A 26,361-nucleotide genomic window follows, 5' to 3' on the forward strand; every position below is an offset into this window, starting at 1 on the left:
GAGAGCTGCACTACAAATTTGAACACACCTGCTCCCTATGCACACCTGGACCTACTAACACTGATGAGTCACATGACATTTTGGAGGGAAAATGACAAGCAGTACTCAATTGAGACATTTATGGATGTAGTTACTTAGGGGTGTACTCACTTTTGTCGCCAGGGGTTTAGATATTAATGCCTATATTTTGAGTTATTTGGGGGGGGAAATAAATTAACTCTATTATATAAGCTGCACACAGACTACTTTTCATTGTGTGAAAGTGTCATTTTGTCAGTGTTGTCCCATGAAAAGATATACTTAAACATCTGCAGAAATGCGAAGGTTGTACTCACTTTTGTGATACACTGTATCATCGCATTTCCATCGGCGTCACCACCCCGTTCACTCCTCCCCCACGCCCACTCTGCTGTCTTCCAGTCCAGGCAGCTGTGACAAAATCAGACAACTTGCGCTTTATTCAACCAAACTGTAGTAACGTCACATCCTCAGTAACTGTAACGGCATTGCATAGATGGGAAAAATAATTAATTCGATTACTCAGTACTGAAAAAAATAACACTGTTATACTCTAACGCTGTTATTAACAACACTGGCAAAAGCCCACGTATGAAGAGCACCATTGTTTCCCAAATCTTGCCCAAATGTAGAGAGGAAATGGAGTTCTGGTCAAAAGAAAGCCCGGCAATGAGGGACCGTGTTGTGTTTGGATTGGGAGGTTCGGGAACCGGGAGGAATGTGGAGCGCCTAAGTGAGCAACAGAGGGAGATTTCTTTCAGTGCAGAATGTTTTTAAAGGAATGGGTTATTATAGTTGGCCAGTTCAAATAGCCGTGACATCATGGCTAGGCCTGGTGCTGGAGGGGACAAACAAAGGAGGGCTTGTACCTAGAACCCTCCGGAGCTTTGAGGGTTTCGTTGGGGTGGAGGGAAAGGGGGGGGGCTTAGAAAAATCACATCTGCTCTCTTTACCTGACCTAGTGGAACCTGGCTAGGCACTGCAGCGTGCCAAACTGTATCTTACCTTCAGCGTGTGGCCAAGCCATGTCTGAAATATTTGTAAACCACTGACTGTGCTGAGTCTTTTACCTTGGCACGCTGCTTCAAGTGATATATCAACGTTGTGGCGCTGTGAACTTGACAAAATTAATGACGGCTTTCTGCTAAAGGGAGACAACCCCGCAATAGTAACTGAAATAACTTGGGTAGACTGAAATTTGCACACAAAAAATGCATATCAACAAGCCACAAACCTCCTCAGAGAATGTTCTTGGGAAAGATCACATCAGTTACAAATGCAAAAATAAAGCATACCAAGAAAAGAACATTGCAGTTAAACATGGAAGACGAACATTTCTTGTTTACACATTTAAAATCCTCAAGACAGCTATGCTATTCTTCAACTAAAGTGTTCGGTACAGCGTAAAAAAAAGTCACTACTAAAAAAAACAAAAAAACAAAGTGACTCATGACTAAACTTTTCTATTTAACCTTTAAAGACCTGTAACATGAAGCAATTATCAGAGAATCCCAAAATTTGAAAAATAAGGTCCTAATGAAACCTTTTTTTCAAAAGTGTAAAAAGAAATGTCAATATGAATATGTGCCCCCAAATCAACAGGAAATGACCCCGAAATCCCCCCAAATCAACAGAAAGAGATCCGATATAGCAACCATCACAGCGAAGCTACCGTCGCCATTTCTCCAGAAATGGCATTTTCAATTTGCCTTATATTGTTTCTTTTCTTAAAAAGCGCAAGACAAGGTTTTTGATCAAGTGCATCCCAGAGGATAGAATCTTAATTATGGGGGAAAAAAATCATTTTTATGATGTGTGATCGTGATGAAAAATGTCAACAAATGAAAAACAATCATCTATTTAGCATGAATTTCAAACAAAGATTTTTGGCGACGCGCTCCTTTTAATTAATCACCGCCTAATTTAGAAGGTCGATACGCATCGCAAACGCTCGATTGGGTTTCGATTATTAAGCTGCATCTTAAGTGATGTCAGCCAGTGACATAAACTGCACAGCTGTCTCTCCGGGAATTGTGCTGGTGAAAAAAACACGGCTCACGTTACTTCCAAATGCTGCACAGTTTGACTCCGCCATGCTTTCCGCTATGTGTATAAGTGCTGAATTTACAGAGAGGGCGCCAAGAACACGGTGCTAAGTTTGATATGGCCGAAGCGTCGCTTCAATGGTAAATGTAGCACCTTCTTGACTTTCAACACAGTACACCGCTTTCTTGTGTTGCCTCATTAACAGACCGTGAAGTGCCCACAAGCTCCTCAGGGGCAACATTGAGGTCTAGCTCAAGGTCGCAAAGGGCCTCTTTTTCCCTCCGACCTGACAAACATACTGTCATAGATGTTTCAGTATGCATAATTTTCTTCATCTTTGGGCTGGGCAATTATGACTAAGGCTGGAGTGCAATGTTCCCTCTAATTTTTCATGTGTCTGAGCAAACACACAAGCACACTGCGGCCCACGGTGAGCAACATCAGATGTGCACCGTATTTTTTGGACTACAAGTCACACCAGCCAAAAAATGCGCAATGAAAAGGTAAAAACATATATGTCGCACCGGCGTATAAGTTGCATTTTGGGGGGAAATTTATTTGGTATAGACAGACATGTCATTTTGAAAAGCAATTTAGAATAAAAATACAATAGAGAACAACAGGCTGAATAAGTGTACGGTATGATAACATTACATGACTCATAAACAACGAACTGAGAACATGCCTGGTATGTCAATGTAACATAGCTATTTAGAGTTATTCAGATAACTATAGCATAAAGAACATGCTAACTAGCAACAATGATATAATAATGTGTGAATAAGTTCACATATAAGTCGCTCCAGAAAATAAGACGCACCCTCTGCCAAACTAAGAAAAAAACTGCGATTTATAGTCCGAAAAATACGGTACATAGCGGCCACACAGCAGTATCACGCCTTTTCACACCTATTAGTATTTCTACTGCCCGTAAATTATTTAGTAGTAAGAGCATTTGATGATTAATATCCATAATTAAAATATCTTAATAAATGTCACTGGAATACACACCAATCTGACTTAAATTGTACCTTATTTTTCAGGTCTTAATATATAGGACTTGCATTTGGTGTACTGATATGTCAGTGCTCTCATCTACTATCAGTGTATGCCAGGGTGCATTTTTAACACTGCACATAGTCTCGTTCTCCACTATATCATTGATTGAGTTTACAAATTCAAAGGCATATTTTTTACTTCGCCAGCTTTCTGGTATACTCACATACTTTGCCATGTGATAGCGGATTTGTTGAACTGACACCATTGAAGCATTCATTTCGATGGCAAGTAAAATATTGTCAATGAGAACTTCAACTTGCTCTTGGTCAGACTTTGTTTTGTGGGACAGCTCGTTTCTCTTCTGTCGGTCTTTTGCATTCTCCCGCAATAATGTACCAATCCCCTGTCGCATCTTGAGTCTTTATCATTTTCAACAGCTTTCAAATGACTTTTCTGCTGAATATGACGCTTGAGGTAGTCCAACTTCCATTCAGTCCACATTTTTCCCTCTGAAAACTCACTTGGTACTTTGGCTTCAGTTTCACCGCTTGTTCATCTATTTGCACATGCGCCGACAGCCACTCCTTCTTATGTGCACCGCATTTCTTTTTTACTTTGGCTTGGTGAGTGGATGTGTTGCTGCCCGTCCGTTTCGCCATGATAAGGGGTTGGCCTTTACGTCTCTCAACTCCGCCGCACTCACGCACTGTTGTCAGCTTGCTAACCTGGGCAATACACAAGCAATGTCAATGCTATGATTGGCTGCGTAGCGGAAGTGAAACTCATCGTATCATTTGCTGGACACCTGTCACTCACCGAGTTACAACATACGTTTCTGTTGATTTTTTTTTTGTTTTTTGTTTTTTTTTGTGCGCAGCATTGTATTTCTTGTGCGCAAAGTAGGTGCCAGCAGTGCGCGATTGCACACGCTCGCAGCTTAGAGGGAACATTGCTGGAGTGGGATTCATTTTCAGCTCTGGAGTTTTATGCCACAGACCGGCCCACTTTATATCATGTACTACCGTATTGAAATAATGTAATTATAATCGCGCTGTCAAGCAGTGTTGTTAATCTTACTTTAAGAAAGTAATTAGTTTAGTTACAAATTACTTGTCCCAAAAAATAATTGAGTTGGTAACTCAGCTCAACGTAAGCGTAATTAGTTACTCGGCAAAGTAACTGACGTTACTTTTCATGTTCTAAACGTTATTACATGATCCATTCTATAACGTCTTTCACATCAGATATGTTTATACATAGACTTCATAATGTATTGACGGGACACGGGGCACGGGGCTTATTTATAGGGGGCCTATCTCTGTCAAAGCTGACCGAGTGGAAACACAAAGAGCTTTTTCTGTTGAAAATTCTTGTGAATACAGTGGGGCAAATAAGTATTTAGTCAACCACTAATTGTGCAAGTTCTCCCACTTGAAAATATTAGAGAGGCCTGTAATTGTCAACATACGTAAACCTCAACCATGAGAGACAGAATGTGGAAAAAAAAACAACAGAAAATCACATTGTTTGATTTTTAAAGAACTTATTTGCAAATCATGGTGAAAAATAAGTATTTGGTCAATACCAAAAGTTAATCTCAGTACTTTATTATGTACCCTTTGTTGGCAAAAACAGAGGCCAAACGTTTTCTGTAACTCTTCACAAGTTTTTCACACACTGTTGCTGGTATTTTGGCCCATTCCTCCATGCAGATCTCATCTAGAGCAGTGATGTTTTGGGGCTGTCGTTGGGCAACACGGATTTTCAACTCCCTCCACAGATTTTCTATGGGGTTGAGATCTGGGGACTGGCTAGGCCACTCCAGGACCTTGAAATGCTTATTACGAAGCCACTCCTTTGTTGTCCTGGCTGTGTGTTTGGGATCATTGTCATGCTGAAAGACCCAGCCACGTCTCATCTTCAATGCCCTTGCTGATGGAAGGAGATTTTCACTCAAAATCTCTTGATACATGGCCCCATTCATTCTTTCCTTTACACAGATCAGTCGTCCTGGTCCCTTTGCAGAAAAACAGCCCCAAAGCATGATGTTTCCACCCCCATGCTTCTCCTCCAAACACGAGAACCTGTGTTTCTAACAAAAAGTTCTATTTTGGTTTCATCTGACCATAACACGTTCTCCCAGTCCTCATCTGGATCATCCAAATGCTCTCTAGCGAACCGCAGACGGGCCTAGATGAGTACTGGCTTCAGCAGGGGGACACGTCTGGCAGTGCAGGATTTTATTCCCTGGCGGCGCATTGTGTTACTGATAGTAACCTTTGTTACTATGCTCGCAGCTCTCTGTAGGTCATTCACAGGGTCCCCCCGTGTGGTTCTGGGATTTTTGCTCACCGCTCTTGTTATTATTTTGACGCCACGGGGTGAGATCTTGCATGGAGCCCCAGATCAAGGGAGATTATCAGTGGTCTTGTATGTCTTTCATTTTCTAATAATTGCTCCCACAGTTGATTTCTTTACACCAAACGTTTTACCTATTGCCGATTCAGTCTTCCCAGCCTGGTGCAGGTCTACAATTTTGTCTCTGGTGTCCTTTGACAGCTCTTTGGTCTTGGCCGTAGTGGAGTTTGTAGTGTGACTGACTGAGGTTGTGGACAGGTGTCTTTTACACCGATAATGAGTTAAAACAGGTGCCATTTATACAGGTAACGAGTGGAGCCTCGTTAGACCTCGTTAGAAGAAGTTAGACCTCTTTGACATCCAGAAATCTTGCTTGTTTGTAGGTGACCAAATACTTATTTTCTACTCTAATTTGGAAATAAATTATTTAAAAATCAAACAATGTGATTTTCTGTTGTTTTTTTTTTCCACATTCTGTCTCTCATGGTTGAGGTTTACCCATGTTGACTATTACAGGCCTCTCTAATCTTTTCAAGTAGGAGAACTTGCACAATTGGTGGTTGACTAAATACTTATTTGCCCCACTGTAAATGCTTAAATCCCTGAAAGCTTTATACTAGTAGATATGGACGTAAAACAGTCTCGAGTCTTGGTTAAAAGCAAAAAAAACATGCAGGTAGCATTTATTTTTCGTAAATATTGCGAACTATGAGGGTAGTCAGTAAGATCATTACCGGCCGCCATATGTAAACAAAGAGCTTTTTCCGTTTAAAATGCTTGTGAATAAATGCTTAAATCTCTGAATTCTTGATAGATATGAACGTAAAACAGTCTCGATTCTTGGTTAAAAACAAAATAAACTGGGCAGTTAGCATTTATTTTACGTAAATATGTCGAATATGCTGCTAGTTAGACTTTTACAGACAAAGACATTTTGAGCCATTGTCGACTAAAACTAGCCGAAATTTGTTTGAGTTTTCGTTGACTAAAACTAGATTAAGACGAACATAATTGAAATGACTAAAATATGATTAAGACTAATTGGTATTTTTGTGTAAACGACTAAGACGAAAATAAAAAGGGCTGCCAAAAACAACACTGTTGTGAACATATGACAGAAACTATGTTAAATTCTCGTCTCGTTACCGTCTAGTCGGACGAAAAATTGGCATTAGCCTTGTTATGATTTAGTCTCCCAAGACACATTTTTATCTCGTCATTGTCATGAAAGAAATTGTTCAAATTGAAGTATTTTCTGTACTGTCATCATTGCCGAAAACCACAATGATTTCAACTGGAGCGTAATACACTGTTTGAAAACTCTTTTTGAGGTACTTTTAACACTATAGTCAGGCTACGAACCTCATTTTTTTCCATCCATGATCAGGGCAGGTTGTAGGCAGGCATGAATGAGAGAGCAGCCAGAAATGTGTAGGGGGCATCATATGTACACATCATGCTCCAACACCCCACCCCATTATAGTAACAGTGTTTTCTTCATTGAATGAGAAACAGAAGCAGGCATCTCGTACAACAGAATACTCTAGCCATGGTCATGTGCGGCACCAGGCAGGACTGAAGGATCTTGATGTTGTACCAAATGCACGCTTTGGGTAGCTACCTAGTAAGGATGCAACAATACTCGGTTTTATATTGAACCGTTCGACCCTCTTCGATTCAATACGCAAAAACATTCGATCCAAATGAAAAGCTCCCAAAATGTATTTTCCGAATTTATTTTTGTCGTCTCTCTCGCTAAACTGTCCAGCACAGCTTTGCCTTGAAAAACAAAATCTGCCGCTAGCAGCTCCTAAACCTAACCCCCCAACTGCATAAAAGGTGGGAGCTGTGGCGCACGAGAATTAACGCTCATGAGGTATGACAGAAACTTAAGGAGGCGGGTTGCCGGCTTCAATATCGTACAGATCCGTTGTTTGACAGAATATTGGGTGAGCTGATATGCTATCCCCACTCGTATAAATAAAACAAAGACTGTCTTTACGAATACGTACAACAAAGTCCGCCAATATATTGTTGCCGACTTGGCAATAACTTCGCTTTGACAAAAGACAGGTTAAGACCGTGCGTCATGATGAACAATGGGTGGCAAATTTAGAGCGCTGTACTTCAAACTCGTCCTCTTTATGAAAGTTGATTGTCAAATGCTGGGTCTGTGCAGTAATGAGCAGACGTGACTTTATTGTATGTTTTGTTTGAAAAAAGTTTGTTAACTTTTTTAATGCCTGACAACACTCGCGCGCACACACTAAATATCATCAAATAGCAACCTAGATGTGCTACGTTAGATCCCATGTCATTGGCTGCGTGAGTGATCATAGGACACGTAGTCCATATATTACATCAATGAATTAAAAACCTCCATGACTGAATGGAAGTTAAGCGGGCCAAATCAATCCATACCAGTGACTATAGATAATAGAGGTGGGAATCTTTGGGCACCTAACAATTCGATTACGATTCAGAGGGTACGATTCGATTAGAAATCGATTATTGATGACACCCCACCCCCACCCCCCGCTGTTAGCTGCTTTTAATGTTTTGTACGTTAGTTACAAAAACTAAAAAAATAAAATAAAATAAATAAAAAAGCCTCGCAGGCTTAAATAAACGACTATTTAAGTATCAAGTTAACAGTTAAAAACAATAATATACTCAAATCCCCATTCTGTATCAGCAGCTTTAAACTACATTCAATTAATTTAATGTTGTGAATCAACCGTTAAAGTTGTTAAAATTGCTCCCGTTATTCCATAATTTACCTTTTGTCTACTTTTGACATGTGAAAGTTTTAAAACTATTTTAAAGATGGATTCAAGTCAATATTTTACCGATTTAGGAGTATTTTAGATGAAAAGTTAATTAGGTTCGCTTGGAAGGTTCGCTACAACAGCCTTGCAGGGAAGTCTACTGTTTTAAGATGGTGGCCATTTACTAACACCCGCATCTAGCTTTCTGTACATATGCTGCTAACGCCACCGAGTCTATTTTGCATCTAGTCCTATATAAATATGATATCTACCGTACCATTATGTGGACGTACTTTGTAGCAGCAGTCAGGTATGTTGTTGTTGTTTTTTTTTTTATCTCACGGCATGAGTTGAGCAAGAGCATTGAGTTGAGCATTGGCATTACCCAAGGGGCTGGTGTTCTGCCAAAAAAAATTGTTAGAACACCAGGTAATGACAAGCATGATGTGTAGCTACTCTCGCTCCGTTCCTCATTGCGTCCCAAAGACCGCGCGGCACGCTGAGTGTGTTTTACTTCTGCTTTACTTGACATATTTCAATAATTGGAATTTGGATGTTTGTGAATCGTTCTCGAATCTTCCACGGCCGAATCGCGAATAATCTAAGAATCGGAAATTTTGCACACCTCTAATAGATAATGCTGCAAATATTGTTAATTTAGTACGTAACACAGATGGACTTGGACTGCTGCTTCTCCAAAGTCTTCCTGTTCCGTGGCCGTGCTGAAACCAACACCACATTGTCTGGCGACGTCTAAACTCATTTACGTGCTAACCGTGATTGGATGTTTACTTGGGGCTGTGCACGGTTTACTGTGCGCGCGCACCGACCATGTGAATACACACACAGCAGAGGGAAAGAAAGATGAGCGAGAACTGATACTATATCGTCTTCGTGTCCCCTTTTCGGTGGATTTTTTTCCCACTACCGCAGATTAATCTGTCAATTTGTAATGAATTAAATTTGTGAGTATATTAAAAATGTCCTTTCTCAACTTCTAAAATTTTGAGGGGGGCAAGACATTACCGTATTGGCCCGAATATAAGACGGCCCTGATTATAAGACGACCCCCTCTTTTACAAGACTCAAGTTTGAATAAAGACTTTTTGAACACCAAATTAATTTTTATACAGAAAATAATTTCAGTACATCCGAAACAAATCTATTGTGATAAAACAACAAAATTGCAATTACTGCATTAACCATAAAAGTGAAGTCGAACTGTAACTGTAGTCTTGAAACAAATCTGAATAAGGAAAAACATTACAATAAATTAATGCAAACTGGTTAAACTTGAGAGTAGCTAAGATCTGTCATGACAGAACATCGCTTCAGTGATATCTGGCGCCATCTAGCGTCGTGAATGGGGAGAGTAGCTGAAATCTGTCATGACAGAACATCGCTTCAATGATATCTGGCGCCATCTAGCGTCGTGAATGGGTATAATGTCTAGACCGCGAATATAAGACGACCCCCTCTTTTTCAGTCTTATTTCAATGCAAAAAACATCATCTTATATTAGGGCCATTACGGTAATTTGAGGGAGCACTGCCCCCTCTTGTCCCTGCGCAGAGCCGGCGTCGTCTACGATCTTGATTTAAAAATGGTCCTACCCTGACTACAAAATCAAAGTCACCTGTAATCTAATGGAGAATTTCATTTGATGTTTTCTTGTTGTCTCACCAGATGACTCGGGTTCTGATAGGACCAGACCCGCTGTGTTTGACGGTGCCCATTCAACGCACGGTTCTGACGTCTTGGCAGAAAAGCTCGGTAAGTGTTATGCCGTGATAGGATTCATTACAATCATGAATTCTTAGAAAAATTTCCTGTTGTTTTGGTCAATAGTGCGCCCCCGCTTCACCCAGCCCGCCAAGATGAGAAAGAGAGTGATTGCCCGACCCGTGGGGAGCTCGGTACGCCTCAAATGCACGGCCAGCGGGACGCCTCGGCCCGACATCGTGTGGCTGAAGGACGAGCGTCCGCTGACCGGTCGAGAGGTCGGCGAGGGCCGCCAGAACAAGTGGACCCTGACACTTAAGAGCCTGACCCCCGAGCACAGCGGCAGATACACCTGCAGGGTATCCAATCGGGCGGGAGAGATCAACGCCACGTATAAAGTGGAGGTCATACGTGAGTATCGCGGGGAAGGATGTGGAACTAGTATGTTAATTAAAATACACTTGCCAGCAGGGGTGGACTGGAACCAAAAAATGGGCCTGGCATTTCTGTCCTGGGGAGCCCACCTTGTGTAACTGACGCAATGTCGTACGTCGTCATATGTCATACAAAGGTTAGGGTTATTTTGTTGACGCTCTACGGGGTTTTGTGTGAATAAACATATCAGGTATTCATCCACATTATGCTGCATCAACCAGCTTTACAGCCAGGTCTCTGCACCTCTCTCTCATTTATTTCCATCTCAGTTGTCCAGGGAGCTCGGTAAGCGGAGCACTGAGATATTTCATTGGACTAACAAAAATTGGACCAAGGAATTGGCTGCACGGCACAACCGAGAAACGTTTTTTTTTTTTGAAACAGTATCACTGGCCCAAAAATGTGTATCGGTACGATCGATGGCCAGTCCACTTCTGCTTGCCTGTCAACCACAGGGTTGGGTCAGTGGTAGTGTAGTCGTTCCCCAACCCAGAGGTTGTGGGTTTGATTTTCCCCTCTTATGTAGATGAGGAGACTGTAAAGCGCTTTGAGGGCCAAGTGTAACACCTACACAGGGGTAGACAAATTGGCGCTCAGTTACATGGAGCGCGTTCGCCTAGCACTAGTGATGTCCCCGATTTCATCAATGGATTGAAAATCGGGACCCAACATGTCATTTTTAGAAGATCGGAATTAGGTGAAAAAGTTCTGGTTTTAAAATGTATTTATTAGAAATAGTCACCTGCCCTAAACTTTTCTTGAATAACGTATCCATGAACTTTGTGTGATGTTTTTTCAAAACAAATACAGCAAAGACAGGAGAGGCAGGCAATTCAGAGCCTCATATACATATAAAAAATATATCTACAGTGCTATGAAAAAGTATCTGAACCTTTTGGAATTTCTCACATTTCTGCTGAAAATCACCATCAAATGTGATCTGATCTTTGTCAAAATCACACAGATGAAAAAAACAGTGTCTGCTTTAACTAAAACAACCCAAACATTTATAGTTTTTCACATTTTAATGAGGATACAATGCAAACAATGACATAAGGGGCGGGGGGTAAGTAAGTGAACCATCAAATTTAATATTTTGTGCAGCAATAACTTCAACCAGACGCTTCCTGTAGCTGCAGATTAGTCTGGCACATCGATCAAAACTAATCTTGGCCCATCTTATCTACAAAACTGCTGTAGTTCAGTCAGATTCCTGGGATGTCTGGCATGAATCGCTGTCTTTAGGTCATGAAACAGCATCTCCATGAGGTTCAAGTCTGGACTCCACTCCAGAATGTGTATTTTGTTCTTCTGAAACCATTCCGAAGTCGATTTACTTCTTTGTTTTGGATCATCATCATCATCCTCTTTTAATCTTCAACTGTCTGACAGATCGCCTCAGGTTTTCCTGCAAAACATCCTGATAAACTTTTGAATTCATTCATTCATTAATGTTTGCAAGTTGTCCACACCCTGAGGCAGCAAAACAGCCCCAAATCACAATGATCCCTCCACCATGCTTCACGGTGGGAATGAGGTGTTGATGTCGGTGAGCTGTTCCATTTTTCTTCCACACACGACATGGTGTCTTCCTCCCAAACAATTCAACTTTGGTTTCATCAGTCCCCAAAATATTTCGCCAAAACTTCTGTGGAGTGTCCAAGTGCCTTTTTGCGAACACTAAACGAGCAACAATGTTTTTTTTTTAGACAGCAGTGACTTCCTCCGTGGAGTCCTCCCATGAACACCATTCTCGGCCATAGTTTTACATATAGTTGATGTGTGCACAGAGATATTGGATCGTGCCAGTGACTTCTGCAAGTCTTTAGCAGACACTCTAGGGTTCTTTTTTTCTTATCGTCATCTTTGGTGGCCGGCCGCTCCTTGGGAGAGAAGCAACAGTGCCAAACTCTCTCCATTTGTTGACAACTTCTCTGACTGTCGATTGATGAACATCCAGACTTTTAGAGATGGTTTTGTATCCTTTCCCAGCTTTATACAAATCAACAATCCTTGATCGCAGGTCTTCAGACAGCTCTTTTGACCGACCATGATGTACATCAGACAATGCTTCTCATCAAAACAATTCTTGCCAGGTGTGTGTTTGATAGTGGGCAGGGCAGCTTTAAGCCACTCATCAGTGATTGGGCACACACCTGACTTAAATTGTTTGGTAAAAATTGGTTTCAATTGCTCTTTAAGTCTCCTTAGGCAGAGGGTTCACTTACTTATTTTTCCCTCTTCTGTCATTGTTTGGATGCTATCCTCATTGAAATATGAAAACCTATAAATGTTTGGGTGGTTTTAGTTAAAGTGCGTATGACATCAAAAAGCATGCTTATTTCATATTTCACACAGTGTTTTATGCTCCTGAATGAAATGGACCGCTTGGATGTGTGTGGAAGTGATCGTTTTATATATTCAATGTTTGAATCCCCCGCCATGAAAATTAATAGTTTCCAGCTCCGGTCTCGGGTTGAGGACGAATGCAAATGTGACTTCACCCAGGTCAACATCTCACAATACAGCATTGCTTTATAGCATGCAGATGGACTGCGGATTCCGCTGATTTTGCGGATTAATTCGTTAATTCTTCGCATCACGCCTGCCAAACGGCTGCAGAAAATTGTTGCTGCACCAGGGAGAGGCGTGTGAGCCTTTTTGGGTTTCAAAACGTTCTCGTTCACCTCGGATATTGGCCAAAACAAGCCCTACTACTGTGGGACCATTGGACTTGCAAGGAAGTGAGTAAACATCGTATTTTATGTTATGTCAAATACTGGGATCATGGCACATGTTTTAATACGGAGGTGGTTTGCATTTTGTGGCTGATTGTTCACAGAGAATGCCACTCGGCCGACGATCGGCCGCTTGTTTGCATCCCACCCATACTTGGCTCTTCGTGTGCCCGGTGTTCTGCCAAATTTTCAACCCCATCATAAATTGCAACTTTGTTTTAAAAATGGCCGCGAAAATAGCGCTCAAAAAAATCAAACAATGTAATTTTCTGTTTGCACAATCGGTGGTTGACTAAATACTTATTTGCCCCACTGTACTGTATATCATCAGGCTGATAGATCAGTCGACCTCTAGATTTTAGTTCGTCATCGTCTTGTCATCGTCATGAAAAAAAATTGCTCGTCGACAAAATATTTTGGCGCCGACTATAAAATGCATTCACGCGCCCAACACGCTTGTAATTGCACCAATAGCGGTTGTGGTGTTTTACAGCGGAAGTACAGTAAGCCTTCAAACAATCAAGTGCTCTACTCTAGCTACAACTGAATTGCGATCCCCTCTTGGCCGCACGCCGGATGAATGTGTGTAATCACATATATGAGAAGCACATTGAGGAAGCGGGCCTCGTCCTGTGGCGTTTGCTCCGCTCCGGGGAATTGGGGGCGGGTGGGCGCGCGTTAACTCAAAGACCCGATCTGGATTTGATTAAAGGCCAGCTGCCTGCACTGTACAACCAGGAGCGCAGAAAGAGAGGAAACTAATCACACATACTTATGGTGATACATGTGGTTCTCCATCCTCCGTTTCCATCTGTCAGAGTTGTAATCCTGAGGCCGAGCTCCGTACGCACGTCAGGTAAAAATGCGTGTCTCTATTTGTGGCTCACGCAGAGAGGACCAACTCCAAACCGGTCCTGACGGGAACGCACCCGCTCAACACAACGGTGGACTACGGAGCCACCACGTCGTTCCAGTGCAAAGTGAGGAGCGACGTCAAGCCCGTTATCCAGTGGCTGAAGCGCGTGGAGACTAACGAGGAGAGCCGCTACAACTCCACCATTGAAGTGGGAGACCACCGCTTCGTTGTGCTGCCCACGGGGGAGGTGTGGTCGCGACCCGACGGCTCCTACCTCAACAAGCTGCTCATTACCCGCGCCAAGGAGGAGGATGCCGGCATGTACATCTGCTTAGGTGCCAACACCATGGGGTACAGCTTCCGTAGCGCCTTCCTCACGGTGCTGCCAGGTGAGGGCCCGGAAATGCCTTTTGAGAGATGCACGCACAACACTTTTTGCGCACGCTTGATCCAGTGGTTGTTTGTGGCAGCCCTTTTCATTTTTCTCGTCGTCTTTTGAATGAAAATACTTCATAGTCATATTTGAATCTTTTTAAAGGGTACCTTGGATAGAAAGACATGTAGTTCTTAAAAGACAAATGTTAGTACAAGTTATAATAATTTAATATTAAAACCCCTTTTAATATTTTTGCTTCAATAATATTTGTAAAATTATTTTTACTGGTAGGTCGCCATTGTTGCCTTACTTCAGTGTCACTAAAAATAAGAAACATCACTCTTTAATTATGTAAGGTAGTGATTTAAATACGCCACACTGTGTCAATGGCGAGTTTTAAATTAATTAGGTATCAAGCCATTGACTGCGTTTTATCCCTTGACTGACGCAGAAGTTTTCCTTCAATGCACAATGGGGTATAGACCCTACTCACGTGACGTCACAGCCACGCCCCCGCGCCATGTTGTCCGTCTACTCGTCATGTTAATGCATTAGCGCTTCGTAAATTCCTCCTATTATGGCGTGTTTTTCTGCTCGTTAACATTAATAATCAAAATGGTGAAGTCGTGTGTGGCGATCGGTTGCAAAAACAGAGAAGATAGACGGAGAGACTTGAAGTTTTACCGTATTCCGAGAGACCCAGAGAGGAGAGCGAGATGGACTGCTGCAATTCGACGAGAAAACTGGGCACCAAACGATCACCACAGATTATGGAGTAGTCATTTTATATCTGGTAAAATGCATTTGATATATATTTAGAGGGTTTTGGACTGACAACCACAATTAAGATCATTGCGAGGCTAATCGCCGACAACATACACTCAGACGTTGTGAATGAACTACCTGAAAAGGGGATAATAAGACAGTTACAAAAAACATACAATTAATTTACAATTTCACTATTGAGGTCAAAAGCCAAAAAATAAATTCAACTAGGGACAATCTGGAGTAGTGCTATCGCACTTCATATTTATTACATATTATATATGTATGTAGTGAGAGTGCTATCGCTAAACCATATAAACATTAAAAGCCCTAGCTCCATTGACAAATGACATGAAATACATTAGACTTGACAGTGGATGTTAGCAAGAACAAAAGATTTTGAATTGAAAATTTCGTAATTCACCTTCCCGAGCACAAGATAGATTCCTGCCGAATTTTCGTGGACGAGGACCTGTTTCACCCAACCAGCAACGAAGTATTTATAAGCCTCCAAGCTCTTAAAGTTTTTCAAACTTTCGTGAGAATAGGCTGATTTTGTGTGGACAAGATAGTTGTAAATATCAGGGTAGCAGATGTCAGGCGAAGACAGCAGGTCGAAAAACATCGATTTAGGCATCAAATATGGATCTGACGAATGGATAAACTGAAGCTTTTCCACATAACGCCTTTTATGCAACGCATCCAATGAGTTTACAGTGTCAGATAACACCGGTGCTTCCATGAATTGCTCCATAACTTGCACGACTAAATGAAAACAATGAGAATATGTCTAAAAAATGCGGACAATATGGCGGCCGGATACAGTGACACGTCATTTTGTGACGTAGGTGAGTAGGGTCTATAAGGCAGAAAGAGAGTGGAAATGCAATCAGATTCCTAGCTTGGACCGCCCCGTTTATTGGTATAAGCTTTAGCAACTCCTTCACAACAAACATAAGTATTATATAGTGAAAATACAACAAAAATAATATCCATATCTCTAAAAAAATAATGTTCACAAAAAGAAAAGTGCTTCAATCTGTATTAAGGAGGCCGTGTTCTCACACAGTTAAACAACAATGCAAAGAACTGGCATTCACAAATTCACAATCAAATTATATGCATAATACACATAAAACTTACTCAGAGTTCGGTCAACTTTTATTTAAACATTTTAGCAACTGGTTTAGCTCAACAAATACACTGGATGGTAATATTTAGTCACAATATACAGACTATGATGCTGGGAGCCATTATCAGAAGTCCTGTTTGTTGTGACTGACTCTTCTACGGCGTCAGTCAAGGGACAAATCTCAATCATTGTTTTGAGCTCTTAATGATTTAAAACTTGCCAATAACACCTTGTGAGGTATTAAATCACTATCTTACATAATTAAAGAGTGACACTTTTTTTTTTTTTTTTTTGAGTGACACTGTAATGTACGGCAGCGTGGCCCTGTGACGTCTCCGCCGTGCGACGTCAACAGCAATGGCGAGCTACAAGTTTATTTTTTGATTAAAAATTTTACAAATTTTATTAAAACGAAAACATTAAGAGGGGTTTTAATATCAAATTATTTTAACTCGTACTAACATTTATCTTTTAAGAACTACATGTCTTTCTATCCAAGGTACCCTTTAAAATGTCTGGGTCTAGTTTTCGTTGATTATAATGCACACTAATTTCGTCTGGTTTTAGTTGACAATTACTCAAACTGTTTTCACCTGGAAAATTTTAGTTTAACGCATAGACTTCATAATGATATTGATGGGACTTATTCCCCAGACACTGCGACACGCCTTCAAGTAGGTGGCCTTTAGCTTAGAATCATTAATTGATGTCTAATATTTAGTTTAAAAAAAAACCTACTTTAAAAAACTTTTCACTCGCATATTTTAAACTTTTAACAAATTACCTCACAATGAAAAAATTGGCGTTTGTAAAAAAGTCACGGATATCTACCTCATAACTATCGCTTAATTGTATTTTTTTCGTTACTGTCGCATTTTCCCCAATATTTTAGATGATAAATAATCCATTCAAACAAAGAATTTTTAAAAAAAAAACGTTTAAAAGGGTAAATATGTGAAAAAGAACATCTTGACCACTCCTTGATGTCTGCGATTTCTGCATCGCGACCCTTGTTATATTCCCATGTTTCACTCATAAAATCCCAAAAGAATCCAGCTGTGGCCATTCACAGCTGTGTCTAGACCCTCGGTGATACATGCTACATGGAGTTTTTGGATCGTAACAAAGTAAGTGCGCGATAATAGCTCATTAAAGTCATGACGTCTGTAATTCTGCTCTCGCGTGCTCTCACCTCCGCTTTGCAGCTTTGCTGTTTTTTTTTTTGTTTTTTTTTTAAATGCCTTCCTGTTCAAATTTTTTTTTCCCCATAAAATTGAGATTTTGAGCTTTCCAATGATGTATCACACATGGATATCGGACAATTTTGAAATTTGGCCAAATTGGGGGTCTCAGAGCGGAACTTCAAGTCACGTGAGTGTTTTCCGCCATATCCTTTACCACCATATGCCCTGTGTTTCTTATATATTATATCCTCTGGTTGCCTTATGTCTCTGACCGTTCTTGGAGGGGGATTTACATTGCTATTTTTGTGTAGCGATCGCAAATGACAGGCAACGAACAGTTTTAAATTTTTCATGAAGAACAAATCTTAATTCTATAATTTATTTACACTCCCACCTTACTAAATTTGTTTTTTTACAACTGTAAAAGGTAACAGTGGCAGTCAGATACCATTTTAATTTTTTTCAGGTCAGTCACTGTCAGACAGAAGCAGCACGGCAAAACGTCACGCTAAAAAAATAAGTAAAAATATCAAAATGGCTTACCTCTTCGTCCTCCGTAGGACAATGGCCCCCAAAAAATGTTTACTGCATATGAATTGTGAATGGCTTCACCTTGCTGGCGTTAAACTGGTCTTTTGGACGTCAGCGCAAGTTGATCCATTGTTCATTTTTTCCTCCGAGTTTTTGGTTTCGGGAAACGTATGAAGAAAACATCCTTCATATGTCGTAATGCAGACATGTCCAAAGTCCGGCTCGGGGGCCAAATGCGGCCCGTGGTCAAATTTCATCCGGCCCCCAGCCTCTGTCATAAATTCAATAACGTCCGACCCTCACGCAGACTTAATAAATTGGTCAGTAGCACTGCTACCAGCATATGAAGTAGCTTACACACTAAATGCTCCTCCTCATTTACCCACTGAAAGGCAGCAGCGCTCTAAGTAACATTACCTCTTGTAACCCTTCCAATTTTCTAAAATGGCGATAATCAACAAAAAAACGTTGACTGCATTGGCCGACGCTTCAATAGGTGGAAATTGGACTATTTCTTCACTTGCAACTTGCAACAACTGTGTCTGCCTCATTTGCAAAGAGACAGTCGCTGTTTTTAAAGAGTTCAATGTGAGGCGATATTACATGTACGACAAGATTACGGGGAAGATACGCAGCGAGAAATTGAGGCAACTTGAAGCTAGTTTAATTTCACAGCAGCAGTATTTCGCAAGAGCCCGAGAGCCGAAAGAGAATGCCACAAAGCCAGTTGCGAGATTGTCGAAATTATTGAAAAAAATAATAAATCAAATGTGACACACAGAATGGTTTGCTAAAATTTGCTTAAATATATTGTTCTACGTAAAGGACTTCAGCCAAGGTCGGCCCTCCAAATTTTTACCACACCAAATCTGGCCCCCTTTGCAAAAGGTTTGGACACCCCTGTCGTAATGTCTAGAGTCGTTTCTACAAGTTCCATAGCAGCAGTGTTTGATCGGCATGTTCTTTTTTGAAAGATTATCGAAGAAAACAAGCAGAAATAACATGGATTGTATGCGAGAAGGTGTCTATAATGATCCACTTCCGCGTTACGATGGCGACGTCACAGTCCAAAAATAGCATTTGTGTGGTACGCTATTTGAAACGATTTTCTGTTTTACAGTCACCAAGCCCCCCATCACGCCCATCTTTCCCGCGGCCTCCAGCTCGCTGCCCTGGCCGGTCATCATCGGCATCCCCGCTGGAATCGTCTTCATCTTCGGCACTGTTCTTCTCTGGTTCTGCCAGAGTAGAAAGCAGTGCCCGCCGCCCAGCAGCGCTGCCGGCGCCGCGACCCCCAACCGGGTCCCGCCCTGCCGAGAGCGGGAACGTGGTTTTGCTGCGCCCCCGTCCGGCTCGTCCAGCCCGGACAAAGACTGCGTGAGCTCCGTTAACTACGAGGAGTACCTGGCGCAGCAGCAGCTTCTCCTCGGCCAGGGAGGCGCCGCTAAGATCTATCCCAAAATCTACACTGACATTCATACGCACACGCACTCCCACGTGGACGGCAAAGTACACCAGCATCAACACATTCACTTCCAGTGTTAACGGATCAAACTCTTCTCACGGCGGGACATCGCCGGGGGAAAATAAAACAACCCAAATCGGCCAGTCCTCAGACAACGTGACATTCGGCGCTGTGACTGTTCTTCTGTTTTTTTTTTTTGTTTTTGTTTTTGTGTGTCCACTAAAGATCCATCGGCCCTTGCCGCGCACTTATTTTAAAAAGGACGAGGAGTTGCGTTTCGTGCAGCTGTTCGGGCCTCATGAAAAAGGGCTTCTTCCGCAAAGCCTTTTGCCGGGAAACGGAGCTCGCGTTTCACCTTCTATTTCGTCAGCTGTCATCGTTCAGAATGGTACCGGAGGTGCACAAAAGGGCTTTTTAAGTCGTACTCAGGTCGTCCTTTTGTCAAAGACGCGTCGCGTTTTTGGAATACTGACCACTATCGTTTTCTATCAACTCATTGGTCGCCATTGACAGCACTCGACGTCCAATCCATTTGAAGAGGGAAGGTGGCAGCGAATGAATGTTCGTTCAATCACTGCTAACCCTCCTACTTCAAATGGATTGCACGTCAACTTGTGGTGAACCTATTTCAATTTGAGGCAAAATGAAAAGAGCCACATGCTCAGTTAAATGACACCGTCAGAAACAGATTCATACCAAGCCCCTAAAGAGACTTTGACAGAAATAAAATAGATTTAAACTATCTGATGCGCACCAGATAGTGTGTGGTGCGCACTGGAAACAATCTGGTAAGCATTAGCATTATATAGCATTTAAGCTAGCAGAATTTTGCTCTGCAAGTTAGCCAATTGTTCTTTTGTTGTACTTAGATCCTCATTTATTTTATTATTTTTTAGGCTAAGTTCAGGCAGTTGAGTCCAAGATTGAAATAAAGCTTAACTAAATCCTGTGTTATCATTTTTAGCACGCTGAAACTGCTGGTGTCCGATGCGCTCCTGAGCTTAGCCTCAAACGATATGAAAAGAATTAATAAATTAGGGTCTTACATTAGAACAACTGGCCAACTTGCATAGCAATAATCCGCTAGCTTAAATGCTATATAATGCTAATGCTTACCAGACTTTTTAACCAAACTTTTACGATGACATAACACCAAGTAGATTGTATTGTATTGCACTTGAAGGTGTTTCACTGTGAATTATAACCACAGTAACTATCAAATGAATCAACAGAGCCCATAAAGGGACAATGACAGAAATTACATTTAAACTATCTGGTGCGTGACAAACAAACCCAAAAATAAATTACTTTGAAAAACAAAGTTGAAAAAAAAATTCAAAAAACAAACCCGAAAAAAAATTATTTTGAAAAACAAGGTTGGAAAAAAACAAATTAATTCAAAAAACAACTCCAAAAATAAATTATTTTTAAAAACAAAGTCGGAAAAAAAATTAATTCAAAAAACAAACCCAGAAATAAATTAATTAGAAAAACGATGTTGAGGAAAAAAAAATAATTAAAAAAACAAACCCAAAAATAAATAAGAAAAACGGGGGGTTGAAAAAAAAATTAATTCAAAAAACAGCCCCAAAAATAAATTACTCAGAAAAACGGAGGGTTGAAAAAAAATTAATTCAAAATACAGCCTCCCATTTTTTTATTTTTCAAGTGAATGCAATACGCTTCCGTAGGTGCGCACCAAAATCATTCATTTAAACATTAGCATTATGTAGCATTTAAGCTAGCGGACTTTTATTATGAAGGTTAGCCAGTTGTTATTTTGTAATATCCTCATTTATTTATCTTTTTTATAACATTTGAGGCTAAGCTCTGGCGCGCTTCGGGCACCAGCAGTTTTGGCATGCTACAAATGATAATACAGGATTTAGTTGATTTCAATCTTTGACTCAACTAGCGCTTAAGAGTAGCCTTAAACTATATAAATAAATAAATAAATAAATGAGGATTTAAGTACAACAAAAGAACAATTGGCTAACTTGCATAGCAAAAGTCCGCTAGCTTAAATGCTATGTAATGCTAATGTATACCAGATTGTTTCCAGTGCACACCACATACTGACTTGGACTCAACTAGATCCTGAACTTGGCCTCAAACGATATTGAAAAATAATAATAATAAATGAGGATCTAAGTACAACAAAAGAACAATTGACTGACTTGCATAGCAAAAGTCCACTATCTTAAAGGCTATATCATGCTGATGTTGACCAGATTGTTTCTGATGAGCACTAGAAACAATCTGGTGCGCACCACATATTATCTGTTGTGCGCCAGAAACAATCAGGTGCGCACCAGATAGTTTCTAGTGCGCACCAGACACAATCTGGTGGTGGTTGGTTTAAATTTATTTTATTTCTGTCGATGTCCTTTTAGGAGCTCCGTAGATTAATTTGATAGTTATTGTGGCTATAATTCACAGTTAAACACCTCCAATATGCAATCCACTTGGTATTATGTTTATCATAAAAGTGAACATTGACCAAGTAGCTCCATCACTTGAAGACCTTTTAATTGGAGGTGGCGCGTGATATGGTTTGTGGCAAACTGTGTCCATCAAAAAGTCATTCAAAAAAGATTTCTATTCAATTGAAGGGAACCAAATGAAGTGTCCGGTGAGTGTCCCAAGACTGCAAGGTTTGAGCGAAATATGTTTCAGTGTTATTGTTTTCATTTTCTATCCAAATTCCTTCTATGTTTATAGAGTTCTCAAGCAATGACAGTTTATGAAGCTCCGTTCATTTCTAATCAGAGTCGTCAATACTTAATTTATTTTTGATTTCTTTTTTTTTTTTTAATGTATCAAAAAGAATTTTATTTTTCTGAGTAAGTCGTTTTACACTTGTATGTCATGTAAAGTATACTTTGTGTTGTCGTGTTTAGTGCATTTGAAGTACAGTTTATTCCCATTTAGTTGAATTAGTTATTGCTGTATGCAAATAGTTCTATTTTTGACAATCCCAAATGTTCTGTTTTGAAATCATCTTGTTTGGTGGTTTGATTAAATGAACAAAAAGTAGCCCTATTGTGTGTCGTGTGTATGTTAAGAATGAATGTAAATGTATATTTTCAATTGGGGGGGGTGGTCATAACCAAGGGCGTAGATTTGCATAGGGACGGTAGGGACATGACACTACCAACTTTTCAGGATGCTACTTTCATTATGTTCTGGCTGACATTTGCTCCTTTTTACTTGCTGAATGTGCCAGTCCATTTTTCCCCCTCAAACACACATTTGATAGGCTGATGATATGACCCGTGCAAGAAGGAAGCCCTTGCTCCAAAAGCGGCACCTTAAGGCTCGACTGAAGTTTGCTGCTGATCACATGGACAAAGATAAGACCTTCTGGAGGAAAGTTCTGTGGTCAGACGAAACAAAAATCGAGCTGTTTGGCCACAATGCACAGCAATATGTTTGGAGGAGAAAAGGTGAGGCCTTTAACCCCAAGTACACCATGCCTACCGTCAAGCACAGTGGTGGTAGTATTATGCTGTGGGGCTGTTTTGCTTCCAATGGAACTGGTGCTTTACAGAGAGTAAGTGGGATAATGAAGAAGGAGGATTACCTTCAAATTCTTCAAGATAACCTAACGTCATCAGCACGAAGATTGGGTCTTGGGCGCAGTTGGGTGTTCCAACAGGACAATGACCCCAAACACACATCAAAAGTGGTAATGGAATGGCTAAATCAGGCCAGAATTAAGGTTTTCGAATGGCCTTCCCAAAGTCCTGACTTAAACCCCATTGAGAACTTTTGGACAATGCTGAAGAAACAAGTCCATGTCAGAAAGCCATCAAATTTAACTGAACTGCACCAATTCTGTCAAGAGTGGTCAAAGATTCAACCAGAAGCTTGCCAGAAGCTATTGGATGGCTACCAAAAGCACCTAATTGAAGTGAAAATGGCCAAGGGACATGTTATCAAATATTAGCGCTGCTGTATGTATATTTTTGACCCAGCAGATTTGATCACTTTTTTCTGTTCACCCATAATAAAGTCATAAAAGAACCAAACTTCATGAATGTTTTTTGTGACAAAGAAGTATCTGTTCCAATCACTCTATTAGAGAAAAATCAGAGTTGTAGAAATAACTGGAAACTCAAGAGAGCCATGACATTATGTTCTTCACAAGTGTATGTAAACTTTTGACCAAAACTGTAGGTTATGCTGTTATATCGTCCCGACCAATGTCGAGACCAAACCTACGCCCTTGCTCATCACAAATTGTAATGATTGGTTATCTGTATTCATCAGAGGTGGGTAGAGTAGCCAAAAATTTGACTCAAGTAAGAGTAGCGTTACATCAACATAATATTACTCAAGTGAAAGTCATCCAAAAAATGTACTCAAGTACAAGTAAAAAAAAGTATTTGGTGAAGTAATGAGTAACATTGTGAGAAGCAGCTTATGATGTTTGATTTTTTTTTTCCAATTTTAATCAATATGAAATATTATTATACGTTGAAGAAGAAGACTGTAACCTATTACATAACCAAATTAAGCCAAAGAAATACAAAAAAAAAGAATTCCTGTAAGAGAAAAAAAAATACAGAAAGGAAGCATCATTCATCCAAAGTGCATGAGTGGAGAAAACATATTCCCTCTTATGAAACTTGAAAGGATCTTATCCCAGGTATTCCGTGGTCAATCAGTGCCTAATAAAAACTGGGAGAGAGGTTAAAATCCACGCTTTCGAGTCATTTTGACGGCTGAGGTCTATGTCAAATACTTATTTTTTACGGTGCTTTAAAGATGCCACATGATGGAACAGACCGGCATGATCAGAGAACAGTATGGTATAATGGAGTCATGTGATTATTGTTGCGACGTGTGGTAAAACTGGTAGCTCTACTCATAGACTTCATAATATATTGACAGGACACGGGGCGCGGGGCCGATATATGACCGAGTGGAAACACAGAGATTTTTACGTTGAAAATTCTTGTGAATAAATGATTAAATCCACAAATTCTTTATAGATATGGACAGTCTCGATTTTTGATTGAAAACAAATATAATGGGCAGTTAGCATTTATTTTACGTAAATATGTTGAATGTGCTGCTAGTCTTTAAGCCATTATGGCGCCACCTTATCGCCACAAAAAGCTTATTACATTGAAAATTCTTGTGAATAAATGCTTAAATCCCTGTATTCTTTATAGATATGAACGTAAAACAGTCTCGATTCTTGGTTAAAAGCAAAAAAAAAAAAAAACGGTGCAGTTAGCATTTATTTTACGTAAATATTGCGAATTATGACACCAATGGCGTAGCGGCTAATTTACCCATTGATTTTTTTCACAACGTTTCAAAATGCATGCATGGTGCTAAAAATATAATAATTAATTACCTTGAATCCTCAAACAAATCACTCCTGAGACAATCCTTCCTGTTTGTGTGTGGTACAGCTTCCATACTTTTTCAACCTAAATCCGGCGTTGGATCGCTGCATGTTGTAGAATAACTGCGACCGACTGAAGCAGAGTGAGGGACGGCCTCCTACTTGAAGGTGTGGTGCAGTGTCTGGGGAATGTGTCCCGTTAATATAATTACGAAGTCTATGCTCCACTGTAGGCGTCTCTGGCACAAAAAAGGAAAATCTAATATGTACAATAAAGAGGAAAATTGTAATGACTAGCGTATCTCATTGCAGCGGAATAAAACTGCCACGTCCAATTTCGTTGTTCACAATGTTCTGTTGTTGACAATGACAATAAAGACCTATTTTGTTCTATTCAAAATAGCGTTTCTTCACAAATCTACTGAAATTCAAGTAAAAAGTATTGCGTGGTAAAACTACTTTAAGTACATTTTTCTCAAAAAGTTACTCACGTAAATGCATCAGAGTAAGGTAACGCATTACTACCCACCTCTAGTTATAGGTATAACTGTGCCAGAAGTAGTTTTCTTTGCCTATCAGTGGTGTTAGAAGGTTTGACCCGCCTCGAAATAAATAAATAAAAATATAATAAAAATAATTTCTGGCTCCTTGCTGACCTTTGTATCAGGGAGTTCCAACGGGAAATTCTAGCCACTTTCAACTGTTTTGGCTGGCGTTGACTGTAAGCTAGGGGCCAGAGGTGGCCTGCCAGGGGGGGGGGGTAATCCGGCCTGTGGGATTGCAGCTCATTCATACCGTATGTACAGAATCACATGATTTTATTTTGACATCGGCGCCGTAAAACTTGAGATTTTTCTTATTCGTCTGGTAAGGTGCATGCACTACTGAACTATGCTAACTTTTTGGCTAGGTTCAGACCACAGGGGTTAATGCACAAATACGATTTTTTTTGCGTTTTTTTTCGACTCAAGCGAGGCATTTACTTGACGGTCCGAATGGGACAAGTCGCATAGAAATGGACCATTTGAAATCCGATCTGGGTCACTTTTTTGCAGAATGTGGTGCTGGTCTGAACTGTCAAGTCCCCCAAATCGGAATTCATGCAGAAATTACGTTAGTAAAGATCGAGAACGGCGGGCAGGATGGCAGCGATGTAAATTGGTGTTAAAAAAATGAAATGAAGAAAAGGATAAGCATGATCATGCTTGGTTTTCTTTCTGTGCGCAAAATGAGCATTATTTCAGTATTGCTTGCATGGCCGAGTCAGGGCAAACTGGCCAAACAGTGCGTGCATGCGTTCTATCAATTCATAATAACTGAATATAAGACTAAACGGGGATTATTAATGTCTGTTATTTGTGTCCTCTTTTGGAAATCAAAATATGATGACCCATCATTGTTTTGTTGCTTCTGCGCATGCAGGTCAGTTTGCTCAGCGTGTGTCAGACTGCGAACTGGTGCGCATGCCTAATACTTGAACAGGCTCAATGAACAAAGGCAGTCTGAATGGGCACGCCAAAAAAACATATGACAAAAAATCGGAATTGTGCATTAAGCCCTGCAGTATGAACGTAGCCTTTGTCTCCGGAGTCACATTTGTGCCCCCCCA

The 26,361-nt window shown here is 40.5% G+C and overlaps 1 protein-coding gene across 1 annotated transcript in view; it reads left to right on the plus strand.

Annotated features, from left to right (window-relative positions):
- Positions 1 to 23,391, plus strand: part of LOC130930867 (fibroblast growth factor receptor-like 1) — a 133,163-nt gene extending 109,772 nt beyond the window's left edge. The window contains exons 4-7 of the mRNA XM_057859119.1: positions 9,876 to 9,962; positions 10,038 to 10,322; positions 13,976 to 14,329; positions 19,049 to 23,391. Of these exons, the coding sequence (XP_057715102.1) occupies positions 9,876 to 9,962; positions 10,038 to 10,322; positions 13,976 to 14,329; positions 19,049 to 19,473 (1,151 nt within the window). The 3' untranslated portion in view covers positions 19,474 to 23,391. The remainder of the gene's footprint in view (positions 1 to 9,875; positions 9,963 to 10,037; positions 10,323 to 13,975; positions 14,330 to 19,048) is intronic.
- The last annotated feature ends 2,970 nt before the right edge of the window (positions 23,392 to 26,361 follow it).

Source organism: Corythoichthys intestinalis, chromosome 15 (genome assembly GCF_030265065.1).
Source record: "Corythoichthys intestinalis isolate RoL2023-P3 chromosome 15, ASM3026506v1, whole genome shotgun sequence".
Classification (NCBI taxonomy): Eukaryota; Metazoa; Chordata; class Actinopteri; order Syngnathiformes; family Syngnathidae; genus Corythoichthys; species Corythoichthys intestinalis.